The sequence below is a fragment of the Hypanus sabinus genome, chromosome 7, assembly GCF_030144855.1.
Source record: "Hypanus sabinus isolate sHypSab1 chromosome 7, sHypSab1.hap1, whole genome shotgun sequence".
NCBI classification, from domain to species: Eukaryota; Metazoa; Chordata; class Chondrichthyes; order Myliobatiformes; family Dasyatidae; genus Hypanus; species Hypanus sabinus.
This window is the reverse complement of record NC_082712.1, coordinates 178,055,276-178,078,858: the sequence shown is the minus strand read 5'-3', so window position 1 is coordinate 178,078,858 and position 23,583 is coordinate 178,055,276. Positions and strand designations below refer to the sequence as shown.

Here is a 23,583-nt window from a genome sequence, read left to right as displayed (position 1 = left end):
AAAATCATCTGCACATTTCTTTCTTCTGCCAAAGTGCATGACCATATATTTTCCAACACTGTATTTCATTTGCCACTTTCTTGCCCATTCTCCTAATCTGTCCAAGTCTTTGTGCAGCCTTCCTGTTTCCTCAACACTACCTGCCCTTCCACCAATCTTTGTATCATCTGCAAACTTGGCTACAAAACCATCTATTTCATCATCCAAATCATTGATATACAGCATAAAAAAGAGGTGATCCCAACACCAACCTCTGCGGAACATCACTAGTCACTGGCAGCCAACCCAGAAAAGGATTATTTTATTTCCACTCGCTGCCTCCTATCGATCAACAATGGTCTAACCATACCAGTAACTATCCTATAATACGATGGGCTGTAATCTTGGTAAGGAGCCTCGTGTGGCACCTTGTCAAAGGCCTTTTGAAAATCCAAATAGACAAAATCCACTGCATCCCCTTTATCTATTCTATCTGTAATCTCAAAGAATTCCAACAGGTTCATCAGGCAAGATTTTCCCTTAAGGAAACCATGCTGACTTTCTCCTATCTTGTCCTGTGCCACCAAGTATTCTGTAAGCTCATCCTTAACATTTGACTCCCTATATCTTCCCAACCACTGAGGTCAGGCTAACTGGTCTAAATTTCCTTTCTGCTGCCTCTCTACTTTCTTAAAGAGTGGAGTGACATTTGGGATTTGGAGATTCCTCGTCTTCACCTACCACCCCACCAGCCTCCGCGTCCAGCACATAATTCTCCGAAACTTCCATCTCCAACTGGTTCCCACCACGAAACATATCTTTCCCTCCCCCCCCCCCCCCACCAGTTTCTGCTTTCCGCAGGGATCACTCCCCACCTGACTTTTTTGTCCATTCATCTCTCCCCTCTGATCTCCCTCCTGGCACTTATCCTTGCAAGTGGAACAAGTGCTTCACCTACCCCTACACCACCTTCCTCACCACCATTCAGAGCCCCAAACAGTCCTTCCAGGTGAGGCGACACTTCACCTGTTGGTTCTGTGTTTGGTGCTCTTGTATGTTGGTGAGATTGGTTTGCCGAGCATCTACGCTCCGTCTGCTAGAACAAGCGGGATCTCCCAGTGGCCACCCATTTTAATTCCACTTCCCATTCCCATTCCATGGCCTCCACTGTCGTGAACCTAAGGCCACACTTAGGTTGGAGGAACAACACCTTATATTCCATTTGGGTAGCCTGCAACCTGATGAAAGAACATCCAGTGTTGCTTCCTACCCCACCCTTCACCATTTCCCATCCCCTTGCCCCTCTCTCTTGTTATCTCCTTGCCTGCCTATTGCTTCCCTCTGGTGCTCCTCTTCTCTTTCCCCCCCCCCCCCTTCTTCCATGGCCTTCTGTCTCTTTCACCAATCAACTTCCTAGTGCGTTGCTTCATCTCTCACCCTCCAAGTTTCACCTATCGTCTGGTGTTTCTTTCTCCCCTCCATCCACCTTTTAAATCAACTCCTCAGCTTTTTTTCTCCAGTCCTGCCAAAGGGCTTTGGCCCAAAACGTCAACTGTACTTTTTTCCACAGATGCTGCCTGGCCTGCTGAGTTCCTCCAGCATTTTGTGTGTGTTGCTTGGATTTCCTGCACCTGCAGATTTTCTCTTGTTTGACATTTGGAATTTTCCAATCCTTCAGAACAGTGCCAGAGTCCAGTGATTCTTGAAAGATCATTACCAATACCTCCACAATCTCTACCGCTACCTCTTTCAGAACCCTAGGGTACAGCTGATCTGGTCTGGGTGACTTTTATACCCTTGGGTCTTTCAGCTTTTTGAGCACCTTCTCCCTTGTAATAGTAACTGCACTCACTTCTCTTCCCGCACACCCTTCAATACCTGGCACACTGCTAGTGTCTTCCACAGTGAAGACTGATGCAAAATACTCATTTAGTTCATCTGCCATTTCCTTGCCCCCTGCTATTATTTCTCCTGCCTCATTTTCTAGCTGTCCTATAACCACTCTCATTTCTCTTTTATTTTTTATATACTTAAAGCTATTTCAGTCCACCTTGACATTGTTTGCTAGCTTGCCTTCATATTCCGTCTTTTCCCTCCGAATGCTTCTTTCAGTTGCTTTCTGTAGGTTTTTAAAAGCTTTACAATCCTCTATCTTCCCGCTGATTTTTGCTTTGTTGTAAGCCCTTTTCCCGCAGTTATACTATTTTGCCATTTGATTTTGGAATACAGTTGGCCCTCCTTATCCAGCGGGTTCCACGTACATGGACTCAACCAACTGCGGATCGAGAAAACCCGGAAGTTCTCTCTCCAGCACTTGTTTGAACACGTACAGAATTTTTTTCTTGTCATTATTTTCTAAACCATACAGTATAACAATTATTTACATAGCATTTATATTGTATTAAGTATTATAAGTAATCTAGAGATGATTTAAAGTATACGGGGGGGAGGGATGTGCATAGGTTACCACTGATTGGGAATCAAAAAAACCTTGAAGTTCTCTAAGTCGGAACAGGTATATTCGGTATTATTTAGCATCAGTTAGTGAAACGTTTGTCTTAGGATATAGTATATATTTTACCTTTCTATGCATATAAAACTCTTAAAATGTATGTATTTCAATAATTAAACCACTGCATTGCTTAGTAATATCTGTGGCTTTCATCGGGGCAGGGTCTTCACATGCTCCATTATTCTCACTTTATCCTTTAAAATTGTTCCGATCATTGACCGACTGTAGCCTAACGCTTTTCCAATGACTGATGGCGTTTCACCTCTTTCCGAATGCTTTATTATTTCCACTTTATTTTGAATTGTGATCGTTTTCCGGAACAGAAACACTGTGGGCGGCGGGTCCTGGGCTCCACTGGGTCCTAAAGTCCACTGCACTGAGACAGGTTAAATAAGGTCCGGAGCTCTGTCAGGTCCTAAAGTCCACCCACTTGAGCATCCACGTTTTTTGGAATCCGCGGGAGGTTCTTGGAGCAAATCTCCCGCTGATAAGGAGGGCCGACTGTACATTTATCCAGCACCTTCCTCATTTTTCCCAGAAACTCACGCCATTGCTGCTCTGTTGTCATCGCTGCCTGTATCTCCTTCCAACTTACTTTGGCCAACTCTGTCATCCCATAGTAATTTCCTTTACTCCACTGAAATACTGCTACATCAGACTTTGCTTTCTCCCAATCAGATTTCAAGTTGAACTCAGTCATATTGGGATCACTGCCTTCTAAGTTTTCCTTTACCTTAAGTTCCCTAATTGCCACCAGTTCATTACATTACACCCAATCCAGTACATCTGATCGACAAGCTGCTCAAAAAGCCATTTCTTAGGCATTCAGTAAATTCCCTCTTAAGATCCATTACTAACCTGATTTTCCCAATCTCCTTACATGTCAAAATCTCCCACAATTATCATTACATTGCGCTTTTGACACATCTTTTCTATTTCCTGTTGTAATCTGTAGTCCATATCCCAGCTACTGTTTGGAGGCCTGTATGTAACTGACTTGAGTGTCCTTTTACCCCTGCAGTTTCTTAACTCAACCCACAAGGATTCAACATCTTCTGATTCTATGTCACATCTTTCTAATGATTTGATGCCATTTTTACCAGCAGAGCCATGCCACCCTCTCTGCCTCCCTTCCTGCCCCTCCAATACACCTTGGACATTCAGCTTCCATCTACAGCCATCCTTTAGCCATGATTCAGTAATGGCCCCAACTTCATATCTGACAATCTGTAAAGATGCAAGATCATCCACCTTATTTTGTATATTCCATGCATTGAGATATAACACTTTGAGTACTGTATTTACTACCCTTTTTGATTCTGCATCCCTAATGCACTGATACTCACCCTACTGGCTGCAATTATGTCCTATCACCTGCCTGCCCTTTCTGACAGTCTGACTGCATACTGTCTTTGTTTTTCTACCATCCATCCTATCCTGAGTCCCTTCACTCCAATTCCCATACTCCTGGCAGATTAGTTTAAACCCTCCTAAACAGCTCTAACATACCTGCCTGAGAGAATATTAGCTCCCCCACCTTGGGTCAGGTGCAGCCCACCCCTTTTGTTCAGGTCATACCTCCCTCAGAAGAAATCCCAATGATCCAAGAACCTGAAGCCCTGCCCCCTGCACCAGCTTGTCAGCCATGCACTTATTTGTTTCTACCCTCACTGGTGTGTGGTACAGGCAGCAGTCCAGAAATTACTACTTCTGATCCTGCTTCTCAGCTTTCTGTCCAGCTCTCTAAATTTTCTCTTCAGGATCTTATTGCTTTTCCTTCCTATGCCATTGGTATCAATATGTATCAAGACATCTGGCTGCTCTCCCTCCCTCTCCAAAATGCTGTGGATGTGATTCGAGATGTCCCTGACGCTGACACTTTGGAAGCAGCATACTATCTGAGTGATACACACAAAATGCTGGAGGAACTCCTCTGTCAGGATGAGGCCACACTCAGGTTGGAGGAACAACACCTTGTACTCCATTTGGGAAGCCTCCAACCTGATGACAGGAACATCTATTTCTCAAACTTCCACCCACCTCCCCCCTACCCTCACCATTTCCCATCCCTTTGTCCCTCATGTTAACTCCTTGTCCACCTATCACTTCCCTTTGGTGCTCCACCTCCCCCCTTTCTTTCTTCCAATCAACTTCCTAGCTTATTGCTTCACCTCTCCCCCTCTCAAGTTTCACCTATCGCCTGGTGTTTCTCTCTCCCCTCCCCACCTTTCAGATCTTCTCCTCAGCTTTTTTTCTCCAGTCCTGCTGAAGGGTTTTGGCCTGAAATGTCAACTGTACTTTTTTCCATAGATGCTGCCTGGCCTGCTGAGTTTCTCCAGCATTTTGAGTGCGTTGCTCAGGTTTCCAGCATCCGGTGATTTTCGCTTGTTTGTGATTTGAATACTATCTGAGTGTCCCGTTCATGTCAACAGAATCTCCTGTATGTTCCTCTGACTAATAAGACTATTAAGTACTGCTCCCTTCTTCTCCCTCTTTCCCTTCTGCACTACAGACCTGTGCTCAGTGCCAATAACCTGGTCTCTGTGACATTCAACCCCCACAATAGTATCCAAAGTGATATACTTATTATTGAGAGGAATGGCCACAGGGGAGCTTTGCTCTAACTGCCTATTTGCCTTCCCATTTCTTCTCCTGATAGTCACCCAGCTACCTGCTTCCTGCAACTTAGGGGTGACTACTTCCCTGTAACTCTGATTGATGATCTCCTCACTCTCCCATCCAGGCTGAAGGTCATCCAGCTGCTGCTCCAGATCCCTAACATGGTCCTCAAGGGAGCTGCAGCTGGATACACCATGCAGATGTAGTTCCCCAGGAGAGTCTGGGTCTTCTGGGTCTCTGACACCCATTAAGAAGAACACACAACAGCCATTTAAACTGCACTAAATACCCTGACTCAGTAAGAAAAAGGGGAAACTTTATAGAAACTTACCAGGACAGCTTATCCAGAGCCAAGCCAAAGCCATCTTTGAGCCAAAGCCTGACCCTCCCACTCTCACCACTGGCCCACTCCCAACAATGGCCATTCCGCTTGTCCCCTCTGTACTTTTATTGTCCTCTCTGCGCTACTCCCACTGCTGATTTGGCCACTTGGAGTGAAAGATCAACTAGAGTCCAGAAGACACCAAACTGCAAATGCAAATATCATGCAAATTTGTAACTTGTATTAGTTTTTTGTCTCACATCTGCCCCAAAAGAAATTTTATGACATGTACTCGGTGGCCACTTTCTAATGTATAACATGTGGACTATTGCTGCTGCAGCCCATTCACTTCAAAGTTTGATGTGTTTTGCTCCTCTGCACTGCACTGTTGTAACGTGTGGTTATCTGAGTTACTGTCACCTGCCTGTCAGCTTGAACCAGTCTGGCCATTCACCTCTGACGTCTCTCATTTACAAGGTGTTTTCACCCACAGAACTGCTGCTCACTGGATGTTTTTGTTTTTGTTTACATCTGTCCCAGTAAGCTCAAGGGACTGTGTATGTGAAAATCCCAGGAGATCAGCAGTTTCTGAGATACTCAAACCACCCTGTCTGGCACCACTCGATGGTCAAAGTCACTTAGATCACATTTGACATTTGGTCTGAACAACAACTGAATTTCTTGGCAATGTCCACATGCTATTATGCATTGAGTTGAAGCCACACGATTGGCCAGTTAGATATTTGTATTAGCAGGCCGCTGTACGGCTGTACCGAATCAAGTGCCCTCCAAGTGCATCATTGATAATAAACCTGATTCTGATTCTGGTAAATTTAGGTTTTGCTTGAATGAAACATCACAGCTGCCGCTGAATGGATCTGATATAGTTGGGACGTTGGAGAGGACTGGGTTATCCAAGTGTGATAGTAGGTGTGGAATAAAGGAACCCAGCAGAGACAGAATTGGGAATAGTTGGATTATTTGATAACAAATGCTCGAATGAAAGGTCACAGCAGCATGTGAGCCTTGTGATGTCAGCACAGTCAAAATGAACAAACTTCGCAATGAATCATTTCTTAAGATCAAATAAGAGACCGAATAAAATGCAATAAACAACATGATGGAGGAACTGCAGCATCTGTCAGGGGAAAAGGGATTGTCAATATTTTTGTGGTGAAACCCTGCAGTCTTACCCTACCTCAAAAAGGAGGCATCTGTTGTTAAGGGCACCCATCACCCAGGACATGCCCTCTTCGCATTGCTACCATCAGGGAGGAGGTACAGGAGCCTGAAGACACACACTTAATGATTCAGGAGCGGCTTTTTCCCCTCCGCTATCAGATTTCTGAATGAACATTGAATCTATGAACACTGCCTCATTTTTTCTCTCTGTTTGCACTATTTATTTGATTTATATTAATATATACTTAATTTATAGTTTATTGTTATATATTGCAATGTACTTTTGCCACAAAACAACAAATTTCACGACATAAGCACAAGAAATTCCGCAGATGATTGAAATCCAAAACATTGTACACAAAATGCTGGAGGAACTCAGCAGGTCAGGCAGCATCTATGAAGATGAATAAACAGTCAATGTTTCAGGCTAAGACTCATCTTCAACACTGGAAAGGCGGGGGAGGGGAAGATAGCCAGAAGGTGATAGGTGAAGCCAGGTGGGTAGGAAAGGTAACGGGTTGTAAGGGAAGGAATCTGATGGGAGAGGAGAGTGGATCATTGGATAAAGAGGGGAAAGGGAAGCAGGAGGAGGTGATCAGCAGGTGAGGAAAGATAGGGGGCCAGAGTTGAGAAAAGAAGAGAGAAATAGGAGGCTTTTTTTTAACCAGAAGGAGATACTGATATTCATGCCTTTTAACTACATGTACCAGTGATATTAGACCTGATTCTGAACCTTGTCTTTATACACCCCACATCCCATCAGGAAGCTGTTTAAGCCCTCTACTTTCTTTGATATACAGTTGCAAGAAAAAAGTTAGTGAACCCTAATTCATCCAAATTCTATTAAGCTTCTGGTGATTCACTGCTACCCTGACATTCTCCTGTAAAATGTCTTGATACAATTTTGAATTCATTGTTCCCTCAAGTTGTCTAGGCCCTGAAACAGCAAAACAGCCCCAAACCATGATCCTCCTTCCACCATGCTTCACAGTTGGGGTGAGGTTTTGGTGTTGGTGTGCATTGTCCTTTTTCCTTCAAACATAGCAATGTGCATTTCTGCCAAAAATTTCAACGTTTGTCTCATTTGTCCACAGAGCATTGTGGATCATCCAGGTGGTCTTTTGCAAATTTGAGACATGCAGCAGAGTTTTTTTTTAGAGCAATGGGTTCTTTCATGATGTCCATCAATGGACAACATTCTTGTTCAGTGCTTATAGTGGACACATGAAAAGTGACTTCTGCAAGTTCTCAATGTTTCTTTTGGTCTTTTGCTGTTACCCTTTGGTTCTTTCTCACCTGTTTCTTGGTGTGATCTTTGCAGGACCCCCACTCGTAGGTAGAGTAGCAATAGTACTGAATTTCCTCCATTTGTAGACACTTTCTCTTACTGTGGACTGTGTAGTGTTTCGAGAGGCTCGTCATGAGGCACATCAAGACCCTGCTGCCCTCCTCACTGGACCCCCTGCAGTTTGCGTACCATCCCAACCGTTCAACAGACAATGCCATTGCCATCACCCTCCACCTGGCCCTAACCCACCCGGACAAAAGAGACAGATGCGTTCAAATGCTGTTCATAGACTTCAGTTCAGCATTCAACACAATCATCCCTCAGAAACTGATTGGAAAGCTGAGCCTACTGGGCCTGAACACCTGCCTCTGCAACTGGGTCCTAGAATTCCTGACTGGGAGACCTCAGTCAGTCCGGATCGGGAGCAGCATCTCCAACACCATCACACTGAGCACGGGGGCCTCCCAGGGCTGCGTGTTCAGTCCACTGCTGTTCACTCTGCTGACCCATGACTGTGCTGCAACACACAGCTCGAACCACATCAGTAAGTTCACCGACGATACAACTATGGTGGGTCTCATCAGCAAGAACGACGAGTCAGCATACAGAGAGGAGGTGCAGTGGCTAATGAACTGGTGCAGAGCCAGCAACCTGTCTCTGAATGTGAACAAAACAAAAGAGATGGTTGTTGACTTCAGGAGGGCACGGAGCGACCACTCCCTGCTGAACATCGACAGCTCTTCGGTAGAGATCGTAAAGAGCACCAAATTTCTTGGTGTTCACCTGACGGAGAATCTCACCTGGTCCGTCAACACCAGCTCCATTGCAAAGAAAGCCCAGCAGCGTCTCTACTTTCTGCGAAGGCTGAGGAAAGTCCATCTCCCACCCCCCATCCTCATCACATTCTACAGGGGTTGTATTGAGAGCATCCTGAGCAGCTACATCATTGCCTGGTTCAGAAATTGCACCATCTTGGATTGCAAGACCCTGCAGCGGATAGTGAGGTCAGCTGAGAAGATCATCGGGGTCTCTCTTCCCGCCAGTACAGACATTTATACTACACACTGCATCCGCAAAGCAAACAGCATTATGAAGGACCCCCACGCACTCCTCATACAAATTCTCCCTCCCGCCGTCTGGGAAAAGGCACCGAAGCATTCGGGCTCTCACGACCAGACTATGTAACAGTTTCTTCCTTTAAGCCATCAGACTCCTCAATACCCAGAGCCTGGACTGACACCAGCTTACTGCCCTCTACTGTGCCATTGCCTTGTTTATTATTTATTGTAATGCCTGCACTGTTTTGTGCACTTTATGCAGTCCTGGGTAGGTCTGTAGTCTAGTGTTTTTTTCTGTGTTGTTTTTATATAGTTCAGTGTAGTTTTTGTACTGTTTCATGTAGCACCATGGTCCTGAAAAATGTTGTCTCGTTTTTACTGTGTACTGTACCAGCAATTATGGTTGAAATGACAATAAAAAGTGACTTGACTTGATAAGCACTCAGGTCTTTAGAAATGCTTTTGTAGCTTTTTCCAGCTATAATTCTTCTTTAAGGTCATCTGAAAGCTGTTTTGATCGAGGCATGGTGCACGTAAATAAATCTTTCTTGAGAAGAGCAGGCTCTCAGTAACCTAACGTTGTGTGTCTTTTTTTAATATAGGGCAGGGCACCTCTACAACCCACACCTCCAATCTCATCTTATTTATTGGAACACCTGACTCCAAATAGCTTTTTGTGGTAGGCATTATCTCAGAGGTTCACCTACTTTTTTGAACCTAGATTATGATTGTTTAAATGGTGTACTCAGTATTAGAGAAGTACAATTGTTTGTGTTATTAGTTTAGGCAGATTGTGTTTGTCTATTATCGGGATCTAGATGAAGGTCAGACCACATTTTAAGAGTAATTAATGCAGAAAACCAGGTAATTGCAAAGCGTTCATAAACTTTTTCTTGCAATTGTAGATCCAAGCTGTTCCCCTCTATTGACCTCATTTATGTGGCTGAACTTGTATTTAAACTGAACAACTTCTCTTTTAATTCCTACTCCTCAGCCCTGCTTTTCTCCAGCTTTTTCTGTGTTGTTCCAGATTCCAGCATCTATAGTTTCTTGTGTCAACCAAATACTGGTTCAGATTCACAGCAATAGTAGAAAGAAGAATTGAAGAATGGGGGTGTGGCAGGGTTTTGCTGCTGTTTCGTAAAGATCTAAAAATATTCCTGGATTTAAAATCTAGATTGGTTTTCAAAAGCAGTAGCCTTATGGAGTCCATTTGCCTTTTGTTTCTAATCACAGGCGACAGGACTGTCTGCTGAACATATGCGCATTGTCCTGGAGCGCTGTTGCAATGACCTGCGGCTGCTTCATGTACTCAGCAAGACACTGAAGGCTGAAGGATTCTTCCGCAGTAATAAGGTGAGTAAAAGAAACAAGGCGGCCATGCTGGACAGTTACAGGTATGTGATTCAAGATTGTTTAATGTCATTTCCAGTATGCAAGTGTAAAGGATAACAAAATAATTGTAACTCCAGAGCTGATGCAGCAGCGACAAAAGATAAACAAGACAATAATAAAAAAAAACAACACATATAAATAGATAGTTTATATACATAGATAGATTGATTGTTTGTCCATAAAGTGATGCTAAGCACAGGAGTGTCTATACATAAGATGACTAACAGGAAATGATAAAGTCATGGTGGTTGGTGGTGTGAAGGGGTTGATAAGCCTTCTGTGAAGCCCTCCATTTGTCAGGTTTGATCATGGATGTTGCGTCTTTGCGTGATACACAAGCCAGGGGCTTTGATATGGAGAGGAAGCTATTGCCTGTGTAGCACATTTCCCCTCTCCACACAACTGATGGATTCAAAGCAATGGCAGAGACCGATGCTGTTTCACATGCATCGTTCCACAAAGTTCCACATGGAAGGTTAGTTAAGAAGGTTCAGTCATTAGGTATTAATGCTGGAGTAATAAAATGAATTCAACAGTGGCTAGATGGGAGATGCCAGAGAGTAGTGGTGGATAATTGTTTATCGGGATGGAGGCCGGTGACTAGCGGGGTGCCTCAGGGATCTGTTTTGGGCCCAATGTTGTTTGTAATATACATAAATGATCTGGATGATGGGGTGATAAATTGGATTAGTAAGTATGCCGATGATACTAAGGTAGGAGGTGTTGTGGATAATGAGGTGGATTTTCAAAGCTTGCAGGGAGATTTATGCCGGTTAGAAGAATGGGCTGAACGTTGGCAGATGGAGTTTAATGCTGAGAAGTGTGAGGTTCTACATTTTGGCAGGAATAATCCAAATAGAACATACAGAGTAAATGGTAGGGCATTGAGGAATGCAGAGGAACAGAGAGATCTAGGAATAACTGTGCATAGTTCCCTGAAAGTGGAGTCTCATGTAGATAGGGTGGTGAAGAGGGCTTTTGGAACGCTGGCCTTTATAAATCAAAGCATTGAGTACAGAAGTTGGGATGTAATGCTAAAGTTGTACAAGGCATTGGTAAGGCCAAATTTGGAATATTGTGTGCAGTTCTGGTCACCGAATTATAGGAAAGATATCAATAAATTAGAGAGAGTGCAGAGACGATTTACTAGGATGTTACCTGGGTTTCAGCAATTAAGTTACAGAGAAAGGTTGAACAAGTTAGGTCTCTATTCATTGGAGCGTAGAAGGTTGAGGGGGGATTTGATCGAGGTATTTAAAATTTTGAGAGGGATAGATAGAGTTGACGTGAACAGGCTGTTTCCATTGAGAGTAGGGGAGATTCAAACTAGAGGACATGATTTGAGAGTTAGGGGGCAGGTTTAAGGGAAACACGAGGGGGTATTTCTTTACTCAAAGAGCAATAGCTGTGTGGAATGAGCTTCCTGTAGAAGTAGTAGAGGCCAGTTCAGTTGTGTCATTTAAGGTAAAATTGGATAGGTATATGGACAGGAAAGGAGTGGATGGTTATGGGCTGAGTGCGGGTAGGTGGGTCTAGGTGAGATTAAGGGTTCGGCACGGACTAGGAGGGCAAAGATGGCCTGTTTCCGTGCTGTGATTGTTATATGGTTATGGTTATATGTTTGGCACCAGCAATATTGTAGGAGATGCTGGTCAGTGTTGAGCTCAATGTAGGACTGTTTTAGGGACTACAGTTTAAAGTTTTTTCTCATGGTTTACTCCCAAAGCCTTTGTCATGAGTGGGTTTAGCCGCAAGGCAGCAGAGGTTTGAGATCGGAGTTTTTCTTCTCCTAGTTGAGCTGCCAACCACGGCTGAGGTGCCCAGTCTGTCCGAAGTGATTGGTTTTAAGGTGCCAGTATCCACCTTTTCCCCTTCTCCTGTCAGCTGAAACGGTTCGGCTGAGCTTAGTGGCTAAGCTACACATGAAGACCAAGAACTGGACTTGGTTGTCAGAAACTATTTGAGATGCAGATCATTGGGAGCATTTAATGGGTAGTGAGAGCTTATCCCCATGACCTCTCCCAGATGTAACAGCCTTAAGGAATCAGATCAGCCTTACTGCTTGAGGAAGTAACTCCAGGTTAATGGCAATGCAGCAAGTAGGGTTAAAACCTTCTGGTATGAAATCAACTTTAACAGAACCTTGTAGAATGAAGTAATTATAAAATACAGTTTTGCTAGAAGGAAAATATTTTAATTTGGATTATAAATTTTGTATTCAGATATTTCACTGTAGCACACAGGAAGGCTGTACAACAGGTAGACAAAACTGCCTAACACATCACTGGCTTGAAACGTGTTAGTAACATCATGAAGGATCCCAGCCATCCTGCTCATGGACTGTTTGTCCCACTCTCATCAGGGTGGAGGCTACATAGCACCACGTCAGGACCACCAGACTCAAAAACAGTTACTTTCCCCAAGCAGTGAGGCTGATCAACAACTCCACCCACTAACCCACCCCTCCACACCCCCAACCACCACTACTTTATCATTTCCTGTCAGTCACCTTATGTACAGACACTTCTGTGCCTTGAGTCATACAATCAATCTATGGATATAAGCTATCTGAATATATTTATATTTATTTTGTTTTAATTATTATTGTATAACAATATAACAATCACAGCACGGAAATAGGCCATCTTGGCCCTCCTAGTCCGTGCTGAACCCTTAATCTCACCTACTCCCACCTACCCGCACTCAGCCCATAACCCTCCACTCCTTTCCTGTCCATATACCCATCCAATTTTACCTTAAATGACACAACTGAACTGGCCTCTACTACTTCTACAGGAAGCTCATTCCACACAGCTATCACTCTTTGAGTAAAGAAATACCCCCTCGTGTTTCCCTTAAACCTGCCCCCTAACTCTCAAATCATGTCCTCTAGTTTGAATCTCCCCTACTCTCAATGGAAACAGCCTGTTCACGTCAACTCTATCTATCCCTCTCAAAATTTTAAATACCTCGATCAAATCCCCCCTCAACCTTCTACGCTCCAATGAATAGAGAATTGTGTTCTTGATCTTATTGTGTTTTATTTTTTTGTGCTGCAACAGATCCAGGGCAACAATTCTTTTGTTCTCCTTTACACTTGTGTACAGGAAATGACGTAAAGCAATCTCGAATCTTCAGCCTATTTTGTCGATGCTGTGGCTCAGTGCAAGCCCCAGTTATTTTGTCTGTAGCTTACTCTTTCTCATGTTCATTAAACCCCTCCGATTCTTTTGCCATGTTAGCATTCATTTCAAAAGAATTTCTTGAGCCAAAGAGTAGTGAATCATGGCAAAGATGGCTATAGAGGTCAAGTCATTGTATATATTTTAAGTGGAGGTTAATAGGTTCTTGATTAGTCATGTCAAAGGTTACAGGGAGAAGGCAGAGCAATGCATTGAGGGGTTAATAAATCTAGCATGATGTGGAGTGGACTCAATGGCCTGAATGGCCTAATTCTGCTGCTATGTCTTACAGTCTTATAACCTACCGAGCCAGATCTCAGGTACATGGAATGAAACCAGAGCACCTGAGGAAGCCCATACAGGCATGTACAGATTCCCTCAAGCGGCTCTAGTGATTATGATTGAACCCTGTGTCAGTGGGGCTATTGAGGAGCAGTTCTCTCTGCTTGTTTCCTTGAGCTGCTCCTATTGTACAGTTAATAGTGGCATTCAGTGAGAACTATAGAGAGGGTCTGTGTGCCTGTTTGTGTGTTGGTATATAGAAATGTAAGAATGTGTTCCCAAAGGAAGGCACAGTTACATTCTTCATGAATGTTAATGTAACATGATATACCAGTTTTAATCATTACAGCTCTTACCTCTGCAACTCCAGAGGTTCACACACTTTCTTGAACCTGGATTGTGATTGTTTAAATGGTGTACTTGGTATTGATGAGAAGAGGTCCAATTGTGTGTTTTTAGTTTAGGCAGATTGTCTTTGTCTATTATTGTGACTTACATGAAGATCACACAACACTTTGAGTAATTAATGCAGAAAATCAGGAAATTGCAAAGGGTTCACAAACTTTTTCTTGCAACTATATGTAAATTGATAATGAATTTACTTTGATAGTTGAAACTTTTGTATGTTTCCCCACTGAGGTAGGACACTGAACAGTACAGAACTGGATAGGCCACTTCATCCATGATGTTGTATTGATCTCGATGCCAATTTATGCTAAATGCCCTCCTCCTATATATCATTCATGTCTCTCCATCATATTCATGTGTACCTGTGAAAGCCTCTTAAACTTCACCAGACTGCCTGCTTCCACGACTGGATTGCATTACAACTGTTGAAGAGTGTATGCCCTCGCTGTCTACGTGATATTCAAGCCAGGGCAGTACAATATGGAGACCAAGTTATTGCCCATGCAGTAGGCTTCCCCTCTCCACGACAGAGACTCATACAGTTTGGCACCAGTGGTGTCACAGGAGTTGCCGGTCAGCATTGAATTCAACACAGATCTGCCTTAGGGACTCCAGCCATGGATTTTTTGTCGGGGTTTACTCCTGAAGCTTTCCCCATGTGCGGGAATAGCTGCAAGACCAGTGGAGATTTGAGATCAGAGTTTTTCTTCTCCTAGATGAGCTGCCAAACATAGCTGATGAGCCCATTTGCCCAAAGCAATTGACTTTTAAGGTGCCAGTAACCAACCGTTGCCCCTTTTCCCGTCAGTAGAAACAGTTCCACCTTGATTAGTTGCTAAGCCATACGTGAAGTTCAGGAGATGCACTTGATTGTCAGAGAACAATGCTGGATAAGCAAGAAGGTTTCGATAGCATTGATTCTGTGAACTGTAGAATAGTATGCTACGGTGGTACGGAGGTTAGCGGAACACTTTACAGCACTAGCAACCCAGGTTCATTTTTGCTGCTCTCTGTAAAGAGTTTGTACGTTCTCCCCAAGACCACATGCGTTTCTCCTGTGTGTTTGTCTCCTCCCACAGTCTAAAGCTGAAGGGTTTGGGTGAGTAAATTGTGGGCATATGACATTGGCATCACCTGCAAGATGCCTCAGCATGCTTGGACATCGTTGTGTTTGTTGACACAAATGATGCATTTCACTATATCTTTTGATGTATGTGTGACAAATAAATCTAATCTTTAAATCTTTTAACAGTAATTTCAATCCATGTTAACCTAAGTTTTAATGTGCTCTAGGTATTTGTCGAAAGCTCGGACACGCAGGATAATCAGGTGCCATTCACTGAATCACATCTTTGGCATCTGCTGGACCAGCACTCCAACACCATTCGGTTGTATGTTTCATTACCAGAGCAGTCACCCGGCTCCCAGGGACTGAGGTACCTGCATCAGAAAGCAGCAGGGGATCCCACCAGCCAGGAGGACAGCTGTGAGTCTACAAGGGGGTCTTCGGCACGCAGGAAGCCAGTGGAGGCAATTTTGGAGGAGAGCACAGAGAGACTAAGAAACCTTTCACTGTTGCAGCACCAGCAACAGTCTTCCTGCAGTTTGGGAGGGAATGGCGATGGGCCGAGAAGTGCCGAAGGCAGTGACTTTGAAACAATTGAGTCCCCATCTCAACATCTTAAATTGTCGGTGTCTGCGGACAACAGAGAACTGGAGAACCGGATTCCGTCTTGTGATGCTGAGGCACCATTGCAGTCAGAGGAGCGGTCGGACTCCGATGTAAACAACGACAGGAGCACCAGCTCTGTGGACAGTGACATCCTCAGCTCTAGCCACAGTAGTGACACTCTGTGCAATGCCGACACTGTCCCCATGTCCCTAACCAATGGCTTGGACTCCCACAGCATCACGTACAGCCGCCGCTCAAAGGCCAGCGAAGGGAAGAAGGAAACATGGGACACAGCAGAAGAGGACTCGGGGACGGATAGTGAGTACGATGAGAACGGAAAGGGCAGAGGACTTGCACGGAATATTTACTTCAAAGCAGAACAGTGCACATCAGAGGATGGATCAGGTGATGGACAGAGAAGTATGTTGCCTCTGTTTAGTGCTTATTAAAATGACTTTTGTTCTTGGGTATATTTCTAACATCACCAATCTGCTAAATAATGAGTAATATAACTACAAAATACTGTGAATGCACTAGCGGTCATGTTGTGGGTGCTGGTCATGGAGTCAGAGCAGCACAGAAGCAAGCCTTTGTGCCCGTCTAGTTTGTGCCAAACTATTATTCTTCTTGGTCCCATTGACCTGCACCCAGATCCTAGCCCTTCATATTAGTCCCATCCATGTACTTATCCAAGCTTCTGTTAATTGGTGAAATCAAACCCGCATCCACACTTCTTCTGGCAGCTTGTTCCACTCTCTTGACCCTCTGAGTGAAGAAGTTCCCCCCATGTTCCTCTTAAAACTTTCACCTTTTACTCTTAGCCTATGACCTCTGGTTGTAGTCTCACCCAACTTCAGTGGAAAAAAACCTGCTTGCCTTTACCTTATAGACAATAGACAATAGGTGCAGAAGTAGACCATTTGGCTCTTCAAGCCTGCACCACCGTTCTGAGATCATGGCTGATCATCTACTGTCAATACCCGGTTCCTGCCTTGTCCCCATATCCCTCGATTCCCCTATCCTTAAGATACCTATCTAGCTCCTTCTTGAAAGCATCCAGAGAATTGGCCTCCACTGCCTTCTGAGGCAGTGCATTCCAGACCCCCACAACTCTCTGGAAGAAGAAGTTTTTCCTTAACTCTGTCCTAAATTATCTACCCCTTATTCTCAAACCATGCCCTCTGGTACTGGACTCTCCCAGCATTTGGAACATATTTCCTGCCTCTATCTTGTCCAATCCCTTAATAATCTTATAAATTGCAATCAGATCCCCTCTCAATCTCCTTAATTCCTGTGTGTACAAGCCCAATCTCTCTAACCTCTCTACGTAAGACAGTCCAGACATCCCAGGAATTAACCTCATGAATCTACGCTGCACTTCCTCTATAGCCAGGATGTCCTTCCTTAACCCTGGAGACCAAAACTGTACACAATGCTCCAGGTGTGGTCTCACCAGGGCTCTGTACAAATGCAAGAGGATTTCCTTGTTCTTGTACTTAATTCTCTTTGTAATAAAGGCCAACATTCCATTAGCCTTCTTCACTGCCTGCTGCACTTGCTCATTCACCTTCAGTGACTGATGAACAAGGATTCCTAGATCTCTTTGTATTTCTCCCTTACCTAACTCTACACCGTTCAGATAATAATCTGCCTTCCTGTTCTTACTCTCAAAGTGGATAACCTCACACTTATTCACATTAAATGTCATCTGCCAAGTAACTGCCCACTCACTCAGCCTATCCAAGTCACCCTGAATTCTCCTAACATCCTCATCACATGTCACACTGCCACCCAGCTTAGTATCATCAGCAAACTTGCTGATGTTATTCTCAATGCCTTCATCTAAATCACTGATGTAAATCGTAACAGCTATGGTCCCAATACCGAGCCCTGTAGCACCCCACTAGTCACCACCTGCCATTCCAAGAAACACCCATTCACCATTACCCTTTGCTTTCTATCTGCCAACCAGTTTTCTATCCCTGTCAATATCTTGCCCCCCCCCCCCCCCCCCGCCCATGCCATGAGCTCTGATTTTACCCACCAATCTCCTATGTGGGACTTTATCAAATGCCTTCTGAAAATCGAGGTACACTACATCCACCGGATCTCCCTTGTCTAACTTCCTGGTTACATCCTCGAAAAACTCCAATAGATTAGTCAAGCATGATTTGCCCTTGGTAAATCCATGCTGGCTCGGCCCAATCCTATCACTGCTATCTAGATATGTCACTATTTCATCTTTAATAATGGACTCTAGCATCTTCACCACTACTGATGTTAGGCTGACAGGACGATAGTTCTCTGTTTTTTCCCTCCGTCCTTTCTTAAAAAGTGGGATAACATTAGCCATTCTCCAATCCTCAGGAACTGATCCTGAATCTAATGAACATTGGAAAATGATTACCAATGCATCTGCAATTTCCGGGGCCACCTCCTTTAGTACCCTAGGATGCAGACCATCTGGACCTGGAGATTTGTCAGCCTTCAGTCCCATCAGTCTACTCATCACCGTTTCCTTCCGAATGTCAATATGTTTCATTTCCTCTGTTACCCTATGTCCTTGGCCCATCCATACATCTGGGAGATTGCTTGTGTCTTCCCTAGTGAAGACAGATCTAAAGTACTTATTAAATTCTTCTGCCATTTCTCTGTTTCCCATAACAATTTCACCCAATTCATTCTTCAAGGGCCCAACATTGTTCTTAACTATCTTCTTTCTCTTCATATCTAAACTCTTCACAATCTTGTATGCCTCTATAAAATCTCCCCGATTCTTCTATGCTTTAAGGACTAAAGTCTTAATTGATTTAACCTTTCTCTACAACTTCGGTCCTCAAGTCCTGGAAACATCCTTGTTAATGTTCCGTGTACTCTTTTAATCTTATTGATATCTTCCTGAAGGTGGGTGTCAGTGATGGAGCTGCACATGGAGTATTGTGTTCAGTTTTGATCACCCATGTTACTAAACTGGAAATGAGGCAGACAAAATTCACAAGGATGGTGCCAGGACTTAAGTGACTGTTATAGGGAGAGCTTGAACAAGGTCGGACTTTATTCCTTGGAGCGTAGGAGATGGAGAGATGTGTATAAAATCATGAGGGGCATAGATAGATTGAATGCACTCGGTGTTTTTCCCAGAGTTGAGGAATCAGGATGTAGTGGGTATAGGTTTAAAGTGAGAGTGGAAAATTTAGTGTGAACTTAAGACACCAACAATTTCTTTAAACGGCCGCATGTATATACAGTGAGTTACCAGAAGAAATGATACAATAATAACTTGCCACAGTTAAGACCATAAGACATTTGAGCAGAATTAGGCCATTCAGCTAATCGAGTCTGTTCTTCCATTCCATCATAGCTGATATATTATCGATCTCAACCCCGTTCTCCTGCCTTCTTCCCATAACCTTTGATGTCCTTACTAATTGACATGTCAACCTCTGCTTTAAATGTACCAAATGACTTGACCTTCACAGCCGTCTGTGACAATGAATTCCACAGATTCAGCACCCTCTGGCAAAAGAAATTCCTCTTCATCTTTGTTCTAAAAGGATGCCCCTCTGTTGAGGCTGTGATCCTAGACTCCCCCACAATAAGAATCCTCCTTCCCATGTCCATTCTATCCAGGCCTTTCAATATTCTATAGGTTTCAATGAGATCCCACCCCCCATTCTTCTAAAGTTGGACAAATACCTGAATTAGAAAGGTTCAGAAGGTTAAGAGCAAACACTGGTGAATGGGACTCACTTTGAGTGGGCATTTTGGTTAGTTGGACCAAAGGGCCTGTTTCCATGCTGTATCACTCTATGACTCGCTTGTAGTCCCTGACCTTAGATGCATTGAGATGTACCCATTCTAGCAAACAATTTGTATTTGCATTTGTGTAGTTTTGCATATGGGTTTTGTTGGACAACTGGTTGTTACCCTGGTAGTTGGCTGTGAGCATCCTTGAACCACTGCAGGTACTGGAAATGTGGAACAATACAGAAGGTTAGAGGAACTTATGGTTCAGGTGGCATCTACTGAAGGGAAAGAGACAACTTCTGACTGCCATGGAGCAGTTTGCAACAAAGCAAAGCATTGTCAGCATATATGATAGCAATGTTAAAGGGGTATTTGGACAGATGGGGGCAACTTGCAGACAGATGGGATTAGTTCAGACAAAGGCCGTTGTCACTGCAGACATGGTGAACCACATGGCCTGTTTCTGTGCTGTAGTGTTTGAAGTACACCACTCCCTTCACCCTCTGAAAACAGCATTCTGTGTTCTCTCCACACCAATCCCAGGCTCACTATCAGACTCAGCACAGAAACAGGTCCTTTGGCACATTGTGTCAGCATTGACCAGGATCAAGTATATTATCTGATCTATTAATCAGGTAATCGCTGGCATACGTCGTGACATTTGTTGTCTTGCGGCAGCAGTACAGAGCAATGCAGAACACTAAAAGCCGTAAATTACAATAAATATATATTTAAAATAATGGATTAAATAGTAGTACAAATAAAGAGGGAAAAGAAAATACTGAGGTCGTGTACTTGGGATCAATGTCCGTTCAGAAATCTGATTGCAGAGAGGAAAAGCTGTTCCTAAAACATTGAGTGCATGTCTCCAGGCTCTCGTACCACCAGCTTAATGGTAGCAATGAGAAGAAGATGTGTCCTGGGTGGTGGGATCCTTAATGATGGGTGCCACCTTTTTGGGGCATCACCTTTTAAAGGTCTCCTCGATGCTGGAGAGGCTAGTGCCCATGATGGAGCTAGCTGAATTTATAACTTTGTGCAACTTCCAATCCTGTGTGGTGACCCCTCCATACTAGACGGTGATGCAACCTGTTAGAATGCTGTCCACAGTACATTTGTGGAAATTTGCAAGTGCCTTTTGTGACATACCGATTCTCCTCAAACTGCCATGCCTTTTTTGTAATTGCATTGATATGTTGGACCCAGGATAGATCCTCAGAGATGCTGACGCTCAGGAACTTGAAACTGCTCACCCTTTCCAATACTGATCTCTCAATGAGGACTGATGTGTGTTGTCTCAACTTCCCCTTCCTGAAATCTACAATCAACTCCTTGTCTTACTGACGTTGAGGCCAGGTCATTGCTTGGGCAGAAGTTGAATCTAGGCATGACCAATCTCTCAAAACACTTTGTCACAGTAGATGTGAGTACATCTGGGTGACAGTTGTTGAGGAAGCTCACCCTTCTCAGGCACTGGTATGTTTGTTACACTTTTGAAGCAGGTGGAAACCTTTGACTGCAGCAGAGAGAGATTGAAGGTGCATACATAAAATGCAGAAGGAACTCGGCATTCTTAAGAAGGTTTTCATCCTGAAACATCGACTGTCTGTTCAGAGATGCTGCCTGACTTGTTGAGTTCCTCTAGCATTTTGTGTATGTTGCTTTGGATTTCCAGCATCTGCAGAATTTCTGTTTTTGAGAATGAAGGTGTCTGAACAGTTGCTTGGCACAGGTTATCAGAGCCCTACCAGGTACACCATCAAGGCCTGACACCTTGCAAGAGTTCACTCTCTTGAAAGATGTTCTGACATTGGCCTCGAAAGCGGAGAACACAGGATCACCAGGGATTCACACAGGTGTAGTTTATTCTGTCTTTCAAAGTGTGCATAAAAGGCATTGAGCTCATCTGATAATGAAGATGAAGCATCACTGTGAGTCATAATATTAGGTTTTGTTTTGTAGAAAGTAATGGTGCATAAATCTTGCCAGAGCTGACATGCATCAGATTCCATCTCTAACCTCAATTGGAATAGTTCTGGATTACCAGTCCTGATACTAGTCTAACTAATCATATCTACCTGCAAGTCATCCCTGGCTATTCGTGCATCTGTCTAAATGCCCCTTAAATGTTGTTGTCACATCTGCCTCCATCGCTTTGCTTTGTCACAAACTGCTCCATGGCCTGTCCATTCAACATTCTCATCACTCTATGGTTGAAGTGGTTTATTATTGTCAAAAATACTGAAGTACAGTGGAAAACTTGTCTCATATACTGTCCATACAGATCAGATCATTACACAGTACATTGAGGTAGAACAAGGTAAAACAATTGCAAAACGCAGAATAAAGTATTACAGAGAAAGTGCAGGCAGATATTAAGCTGTAAGGCCATGAAGAGATAGATTGTGAGGTCAAGAGTCAATGTTAGTGTACTGGGCAGATATTCAGTACTCTTAAACAGCCTGGTGGGACTTGCTTTCAGGCTTTTCTATTTGCTGCCCAGTGGGAAGGGGGAGAAGAAGAAAGAATGTCCAGAATAGGTGGGGCCTTTGATTATGCTGGCTGCTTTACTGAGGTAGCCGTAAGTATAGACAGAGTCCATGGAGGGGAGGCTGGTTTCTGTAATGTGCTGAGCTGTGTCCACAGTTCTCTGCAGTTTAATCTGGTCACAAACAAAGCAGTTGCTGTACTAAGCTGAGATGTGTCCAGATAGGATGCTTCATATCGTAGTTTGATTAAAAATCAGTGAAGGGCAAAGATGGCATGCCATATTTCTTTAGCCACCCTGAGGAAGTAGAGCTTTCTTAAACGTGGGCTCTGCATGGTTGGACCAGGACAGGCTATTGGCAATGTTCACGCCAAGGCATCTGAAGCTTTCAGCATCTCCTCTGTACCGACTTCCAAGCACCTTAAAACTGTTCCTTCTTGTGGCAACCATGTCAGCCCTGGGAAAAAGCCTCTGACTATCCACACGATCAATGCCTCTCATCATCTTATACACCTCTATCAGGTCACCTCCACCACTACTCTCTGGCATCTCCCATCTAGCCACTGTTGAATCCATTTTATTACTCCAGCATTAACACCTACCAACTGAACCTTCTTAACTAACCTTCCATGTGGAACTTTGTCAAAGGCCTTGCTGAAGTCCATATAGACTACATCCACTGCCTTACCCTCGTCAACATTCCTCGTAACTTCTTCAAAAAATTCAATAAGGTTTGTCAAACGTGACCTTCCACGCACAAATCCATGCTGGCTACTCCTAATCAGATCCTGTCTATCCAGATAATTATAAATACTATCTCTAAGAATACTTTCCATTAATTTACCCACCACTGATGTCAAACTGACAGGTCTACAATTGCTAGGCTTACTTCTAGAACCCTTTTTAAACAATGGAACCACATGAGCAATACGCCAATCCTCCGGCACAATCCCCGTTTCTAATGACATCTGAAAGATCTCCATCAGAAAAGATATATTAGGAGTTTGAAGAGATTTGGCATGTCAACAAATACACTCAAAATCTTCTATAGTTGTACTGTGGACAGCATACTGACAGGCTCCATCACTGTCTGGTATGGAGGGGCTACTGCACAGGACCAAAAGAAGCTGCAAAGGGATGTAAATATTCCTCATAACTTCAAAAAAAAATATATATATATATATTTAAAAAAAGTGAGGTAGTGTCCAAGGGATCAATGTCCATTTAGGAATTAGATGGCACAGGGGAAGAAGCTGTTCCTGAATCGTTGAGTGCCTTCAGGCTTCTGTACCTCCTTCCTGATGGTAATAGTGAGAAAAGGCCATGCCCTGGGTGCTGGAGGTCCTTAATAATGAGCGCTGCCTTTCTAAGACACTGCTCCTTGAATATGTCTTGGGTAGTTTGTAGACTAGTACCCAAGATGGAGATGATGAGATTTACACCCCTTTG

At 43.7% G+C, this 23,583-nt stretch overlaps 1 protein-coding gene across 3 annotated transcripts in view; it reads left to right on the top strand.

The window, feature by feature from the left end:
• usp47 (ubiquitin specific peptidase 47) overlaps nucleotides 1–23,583 on the top strand; it is a 226,756-nt gene that overhangs the window by 148,392 nt on the left and 54,781 nt on the right. For 2 of the 3 annotated variants that reach the window (XM_059976219.1, XM_059976217.1), the window contains exons 19-20: nucleotides 10,197–10,316; nucleotides 15,521–16,319. In XM_059976219.1, the coding sequence (XP_059832202.1) occupies nucleotides 10,197–10,316; nucleotides 15,521–16,319 (919 nt within the window). The remainder of the gene's footprint in view (nucleotides 1–10,196; nucleotides 10,317–15,520; nucleotides 16,320–23,583) is intronic. The other variant, XM_059976218.1, reaches the window with a different exon arrangement.